At 26.3% G+C, this 8,071-nt stretch overlaps 1 protein-coding gene across 1 annotated transcript in view; it reads left to right on the top strand.

Moving 5' to 3' along the window:
* The first annotated feature begins 3,794 nt into the window (after positions 1 to 3,794).
* LOC117172448 (ejaculatory bulb-specific protein 3-like) overlaps positions 3,795 to 8,071 on the top strand; it is a 21,150-nt gene continuing 16,873 nt past the window's right edge. Inside the window, exons 1-2 of the mRNA XM_033360392.1 lie at positions 3,795 to 3,916; positions 7,412 to 7,600. Of these exons, the coding sequence (XP_033216283.1) occupies positions 7,417 to 7,600 (184 nt within the window). The 5' untranslated portion in view covers positions 3,795 to 3,916; positions 7,412 to 7,416. The remainder of the gene's footprint in view (positions 3,917 to 7,411; positions 7,601 to 8,071) is intronic.

Genomic DNA, 8,071 nt, shown 5'->3' with positions numbered 1-8,071 from the left:
TACTTTAAATCAAAAACATCATACTCAAAAAGGACAATTTTTCAACAAAATGTTTGAACCCTCAACCAAAATGGATCAATTTTCAACCAGTTGTATTTTTAACCAGAAAAGTTTCAGTATTTCCCCAAAGTAACGAATTTTTTAGAAAACAGCTTAATTTTTTAAATCATAAATATAAATGTTCAATCAAAAGGTTCATTTTTAACAATATACTTGAATTTTTAATCAAGGACATGAAATTTTAACCAAAAAAGATTATTCAGTCAGGCAAGAAAAAAACTGTAGACAAATTATTCTTTAAAAGGGAAAATAAGGATTAAAACAAAAGACAAAATTTGCATAACTATTAATTTTTGTTTTTTCTTGTCTTATTTTCTGCAAGTTTATAGAAATAGAATTTTTCTAGTTTTCTATAAAAAATTCAAAAAATATGTTTAGGATTTCATATGTGTTGAAAAAGTATCTAGAAAAATTCTAAGTCAATTTTTTCTATTTTACAAGGTTTTACCAAATTTTAAGGAAAATGTCAGCTCAAAAGATGTTTAGTACTTTTTTTACAGCGAAAGAATATTGAAAACATTTTTAAATATTTTCAAGAATTATTCAAAGTTTAAAAATATTTTTAATCTTTTTAAAACTTCAAAATATCCTGAAAAATTTTTTAAGTGACTCGAATTATTCCTAAAATTCTCTTAAAATCTTGCGGATTCGTTTAGAACATTTTTGAATTCTTTTGTACTGTTTTATAATCTTTTTAAATATTCTCTTGAAAATATTTTTGCAAAATAAATAAACATGCAAGAAACGTGAAAATTTTACGAATGTTACATCAAATTACATATAACCATACTAAACACCTGATGTTTTAGGTTTTTATAACATTTTCATATTATTATTTTTCTATATTATTATATTTATAATATACATTATTTGCCCATTTCTCCACACTATAAGCCTAAAAGATTTATAATTTTACTGAAAGTAAATTTTAGTTAACCTAACTTTTTTCAAGGACACTTTCCTAGTTCTCTTTTAACTATTCACTTATTCTTCAATATGAACCTAAAACTTAGCCATTTGAAAGAAACTAAGCCGATACGAAAAATAATAATACCAGTAACCAAAAGCATTTAAATTGCAATTGATTGAAGTCAGAATCCAATCATTCACAAACGAAAAATCACGAGGAGCGAGAGCCACGGCGTCATGACAGCATCAGCGTACATAAGCCTGCGCAATACGAGAGACGCCATTTGTGAAATCCGCGTCATCTGATCAGGGGAATTTGCATGCCGGAATTAGATCTGGCTGTAATTCAAAAAATATGATTCGCGTGGTAACGAAAAAAATCCCACTAAATATTTTTCGAAAATTCGAAAAAATGGCGAAGATGTGGTATTTTAAGTTTTTGGATAACTTTTTTTCTTAAATGATGTATCTTCGGCTGTAATTGACCGTTTAAACTATTCGAAGTCCGAATTTACTTTTTTCAAGATACGTTACAATATAAAAAATATTTTGATAATACTTTTTTTTGTTAATTTAGTGAAGATTATAAAACAAGAAAACGCGTTCTCTGAAAAATGCAATTTTTGATTGAATACAAAAATTTTGTCAGAAGAAAATGTAAACATGGTCTACAAGCCCTGAAATTATGGGAGTAGATTTTTCACTGGTTTTCGAGCAAAAAAAATCAAACATCAGGTCTTATATGGCGCGGCGCGGCTCAGTAGGGCAAATAAAAGTGTCTGTGGACAAATTAATTTTCAAACCACGATTTTCATTTGATTTGAATTTTTTTATAAATAAAAAATAATAAAATTCTGCATCATCGTTTACATTCAATCTTTTAAAAAAGTTATTTAATACTATTTGATTTCACAAACAAAATACAAAAACCAAAATTCGTGACTTTTAAAGAATACCGTTCGTTATAGAATATTCAGATTTTTACCAAAAGTTCTAGAATCAATGACACAACTATTTAGAAGAGTTTTTTTACAGAACTGTAGAAGCTTTAAAATGTACTGTATTTGTTATAAACAAATGGTTTGGTAAAAATAATGTCGTGCAGATTAGCAATGTTTGGTCACTGAATTTCAACTAGATTTTTACAATGTATGGACAAAAGAGATTTTCGAATTGGATTAATGGAAATTAATAAATTATTTGTAATCTAATAAAAAAATGATTATTTTTTATTTTTAGAGAAGCTCGTAAAACGCGCCAGATTCATCGTATCAGTTGATTATTTGGCTTAACATTGATGATCATTATTTGGGTGCAAACCTTACTTGTTTCAATAATCATTCTGATGTTAATATTTTTTCCAAATATTGACATAATGATTTTATTGTCGATTGACTAAATTTAATGACAATGAGTCACTGTCAGTTGATTCCAATATGAAAAATATTTATTTTTTTAGTTTATAACATAAGATTAGACGTAGAAAAACCTTTTTTTAAATTATTGATAACAATAATAATTTTTAGTCGTTTTCCAATAGTTCTAACAGCGGTTCAAATTTAGTTATTCACAATTGTGTTGAAGAAATAAACTCTATATCTCTAAACATAGCCAAAGAGCTAATTTGTTAAATAAGTTTTTCTAAACAATTTTTAAATCATAATCATAGGGTAATTTATAATCGTTTCCATAAAAAAACTCACAAACCCATTTTATCTATACATTCGAAAAATTTAGTTGAAATTAAATGACCAAATATTGCTCATTCTCATGAAATGATTTTCATCTACTTACTTGTTTATGTGAAATTTAATAAATGTTCAAACTTCTGCACTTAAACTGAAAAATATTTCTAAGCAGTTGTATCCTTGATTCTAGATCTTTCTGAATAAAACTGAATATTTTACAACGAACGGTATTCTTCAAAAGTTAAAAACTTTTGTTCGTAAAATAAAATAGTATTAAAAACCTTTTTTATTAAAACGAATGTAAAAGAGGTATGCATAATTTTATTAATCTTATGTCTTCCCCTGACGAAAAAATATATGAAGAAAAAAGTTGCATTTTTTGGGAAACGCGTTTTTTAATTTTTCACAAAATTTTCAAACAAAAATGTTTTAATTTTTATATTTTGTGATATATCTTAAACAAGTAAATTCAGACTCCGAAAGGTTTAAACGGTCAATTAGAGTCCAAGATACATATTTTTCTAAAAAGCTGTCTAAAAACTCAAAGTCCTACATCTCCGCCATTTTTTCGTAATTTCGAAAAATATTTTATAGGACTTTTTTTCACCACCTAGCAATCATATATCCTGAATAACATCCAAATCCCATTCCGACACAAAAATTTCCGTCATCAGCGGTATATTCAAAATAAATTTAAGCTTATAATTAGTGTTTTTTTCACAAAACCATGCTAATCATTCGACTCATTATTAAAATGTATACTAATTAGAGAAAAGTTTGCCAGATTCTACCTGTTCCTATTTTTCCACTTACACAAAATTTGATTTTTTTCGGATACGAATCCGAATCCAAACATAATATCCTAATCCATAAATCTGACAAGAACGAGCAAGCGCAATGAATAAGAATTAGTCGAGGCTAAGAATAATGACTTTTCTAGAGCGACACGGACGAACCTTCATCCTCGAATGAGGAAAAGAAAAATTCATCCTCGTCATATGCAAAGTGGTCAACTCAGTTCTCCAGACATCATTAATTTTTATTTTGTATTGGTGAGCTCACCATCAATGTTTTAGTCCTTTCTGAAGAACAAAGGTGAAGGTGGGGGTCGTTGTTGCGAGTTCGCCATGTATCCACGATTCCCACTTCGTGGACCCCCCTCAGGGCTTTTGCGTAAGAAAACGTCACAGCCAGGACGTATATAAACTCCCGTCTTGAATCTGTTCACGCACTTGCTCCTGATTATTGCAAATACTCAGGTGAGTTCAGCTTATCGAATTTTCGGAAAAATCAATCAAGATCTGTGAAAAGCGGAAAAGTGATTCATTAGGTCGGAAAAGTGCCGCGAAGTGTGTCGTTTGGGTTCTTTGAAAACTAGATTTTTTTTTATCTTTTATTTTTTGTACATCTCCAATTTATCTCAAATTTAAGATCAATTTAAAACTTCATTCAAGTTGTTTATTCTTTTATATTTTCGATACTTTTTTTATCAGTTTGTATATTTGCAATCATCACAGGTTATGTGTTTATTAAAATTTGTATTTAATACTGAAATTATTCAAAATACTTTTGTGATTTGATGAATGAAATAAATAATTCACCAACTAACTGAATTGCCAATTTAGTTACGGGTGAATTATTTATTTCATCTCGGTATGTTTCGAATATCATCCATTTGATTATTAAACTTGAGTCGGCAAATACAAATTTGTTATTCTCGGTTTCATTTCACGAAATCAAATGATATAAGCATTGTTAAAAATCATTCATAAAATCGAGGAGAATATTCCAATAGTTAATTACAACTAATTTTGGAACATAACTGAAGGTAAAATTACGAGAAAAATATTTTAGGTTAAAATTGTTTATTGAACAGGAGTTTTCTAAAGTTTTTATGTATTTGCTTTCTCTTTAGATAAAATTTGTAATTCTTCCTTAATCTTACTGTTTTAGGGCTAATTTTATTCCTTGAAGTATTCAATACAAATATCTTTGGTACGTTTTTAAAAAATATTTTACGAATCATACAATTGTTAATTTTATAAGCAATATTTTTCTGAAATTAAATTTGTTAGATTAAAACGCGGCTAAGACATTTATTGCGAATTGTTCAACGAATAAAATGAAACGTACAGAATGAGGATCAAGTGACAGTTGCAACTTTTACCTAAAGAGAAAGCAATAACGTAAAACGCCAGATAACAGTTTTTGAATAAACAATTTAAACATAAAATATTTTTTTCTTAGGTTAGCCTTCAGTTCTTATACAAAATCAGTTATAATTAACAATAGGAATATATCCCTGGATTTTATCAATTTTTAAAGATTAAAATTTTTTAACTAAAGATATATTGTGCATTAACTATTGTACATTCTTGATCAAATAAGTTAAACTTGTTATTTTTATTAATATTTTATTTTTATGGTTATTTTTTAAATTGAAAATATAGTAAGAATGACAAAATTATCTTCTGATTCCATATATAAACAAGAAATTGTACATTGATACCATTATTACATAAATAAATAATTAAATATACCTCTAATAAATCAAAAGTAAATAAATCCATTTTCATTTAGTTAATAACTTTAAGATCGTAATAAATTAAAAAAGGTTTTTATCTCATTTATTTGACAGCTTAAAATATTATTTCAGCTATTTTCAAATTTAGATTTGACTTTTTAATAAAAATCCTTTGTTTATGATTTTAAAACAATTTGATTTAAACTAACATTCATTCACTTCAATTAAATATCTAAAGTCTTACAAACTCATATTTATAAATAAATTCTATAAGTTAATTAATTCTTGTAATACTAAAAAAAAGCTTTGATTTATACATACAAATTAAAAGTAGTTATGGTTTGAGCAATCATTTTATATTAGAATCTTGGGATTAACTCAAATATAAATTTAAGTTTTCGAACTTCAGATTTCGTAATCAATAAGTTAATTTTTTAAATAATTTTGAAAGTTATAACTTGAGCATTTTTAGGCTTATAGTAAATTCCAGCTTATATACAATTTTTATTATTTAAATTACTATTGTCAATGTTGAATCTAACTTAAATTCAACATAAATCTAATCAATTTTGTATTAATTTTAATTGTTATAAATGAGAAATGATGTGTTTTCAAAACTGTAATCAAAGGAAATTATTAATTTCTCCTAAAATGTTAAATTAGTTCTTTAGCAATGTTAATTTCAAGAACTAAATTCAAATTTTTATTTTATTTTTTAAGATAACTCCTTCTCTTTCAAGACACTGATAAATATATTTGGTTTCTTTCACTTTGCTTATCTTCGTATGAGGGTTACAATTATTTCAATGTTTGAAAATCAATTAAAAAATAAACATTAAATGAATTTGTATGAACCCATTTTTATCTAAATATTTTAAATAACCTATCATTAATAGTGAAATAAAATTAAAGCAGTATTATGAAAAATGAAAAATAAAATAATTGATAAAAAGTTTAACTAAAACCTCAATTTCGAAAATTGTTAGTTCAGCTGTGCCTAAAGTATGTTTTGTATGCCTTAATTGGGAGTTTATTGAAAATACACAATCATGGATCGATTCAAAATAATGATTTGTTTTCAAAACATATTTCTTGACATCGAAAACATGTTACTTTTTACCATTGATAAAAATTCAAAATACATAGCATATAAGAAAATGCGTTATTTCTACGAAAAATTCCATATTCGTTGACAATTAGAATTTATAAACATACCTAGAAATAAATAAATTACTTCTTGCGAAATTGTATGTCACAAAGTTTATTGAAGTCTCATTTAAATAAATGATTGCAAATGCTTTTCAATTAGGAGTTAAATGATAATTATAAAATACCTATCTAAAAAGGCCAAAGAGTTTAAAGTTATGAAAATAATAGAAGAAAATACTAAAAAATTTGCATTTACTTTTAATAGTCTGCTTTTTTGCAGGCAATCACTGACTTCAAAATGAAAGAATAAATTTAAGACCTACGAAGTAGACGTTAATGTTTACTTTAAATGTGCATAAAAGAGACAATGTAAAAAAATTCGTCCTTCGCCTTTCATTTTTTCTCTCTTAATTCATTTTGTGTTTTGTCAAATGTATCCACAATTTTCTAACATACGCAATAACAAAATTGGTTCTTCCTCGAAGTAATTAAAGTTTCTTTACATACCTTCAATTAAATAATAATTTGATTTCTGAATTAAAAGTTGAAATTAACATTCATGTTCAGATAATGTTAACAATCTCAAGAATTAGATAAAAGGAATCAAAAATAATAAAAGAAGAAAGAATTATAAATGGCAATAAGCATATTTAATCAATTAAATCGAATTTGAATTCAATTATTAAAAATCGAATTTTTTAAATTTTATTTTAAAACTATAATTCACAATATTTCCCGCTAATTATAAAAGCCTTTGTAAAACGTAAAAGAATTACAATGTGGAAGTGTTTACTATAAGTCTTCTTCTAAATAAAATATAAATTAAAAAAAAAGTGAAAAATGTTTCTGTATGGAGAAAATTGTTAGATATAATATGTACTGCAGTTCCCTTTCACTTGTTGGAATGTAAAAATGTAAATGGTGTCAGTTTGCCGGTTGTAAAAGAATAATCGCGCAGGCGCATTAAATATTATTGCTTGAAAGTTGTATTTGCCATTTTAGTACCCGTGCTTTGTGTAATGTGACAGTAAAAATTTAATAAAGTGCAAAGGAAATTTTTAATAATTCATTTTTTTTCCAGCCAATATGAAGTTTGCTTTGGTCTTCCTCGTCGCACTCGTGGTTGCTGTTTCCGCAGCTCCCGAGTACACCTCCAAATTCGACAACATCGATCTGGATCAAATTTTGAACAATGATCGTTTGTTGAACAATTATATCAGTTGTCTTTTGAAAGACACTGGTTGCACCCCCGATGGCAAAGAACTCAAAAGTATGCTCAAAAATCTATATCATTATAACAGGAAATACCAAAAGAATAATGAAAACAATTTTTATTACTTCTCCAGCTTGAATTAATATTTGATACAATATAAAAAAATTTCATCAGAGACATGTCCAGAGCGATAACATAATTTTTTCACACATCTGGCTCTTGGTTCAAAATAGTCGAATGTAGTTAAGAATTTTATTAAATATTTAAAATAATTATTGAACAGAAAAGTTTCACAACATCCGAAGCATTTTTTTTAAATTTCGCCAAATAAAAACAATGTTATTAATCAAACCGGTAATAATCAAGTATAATCAATAATTATACAAGCGTCGATTGTTTGAAAAAAATGTCTAATATGACTTGCTGTGCAATTAAACGAATCACTGGTTTGTTGCGTAAGAACTTATCATTCGGATAAGCTACATACAGAAATTGAGACAGAAAATAATAATAATTATTTATAAATGA

This window comes from Belonocnema kinseyi, chromosome 5, assembly GCF_010883055.1.
Source record: "Belonocnema kinseyi isolate 2016_QV_RU_SX_M_011 chromosome 5, B_treatae_v1, whole genome shotgun sequence".
In the NCBI taxonomy this organism is placed as follows: Eukaryota; Metazoa; Arthropoda; class Insecta; order Hymenoptera; family Cynipidae; genus Belonocnema; species Belonocnema kinseyi.
The sequence above is the reverse complement of the archived record's forward strand: the minus strand, read 5'-3'. Positions and strand labels throughout refer to the sequence as shown.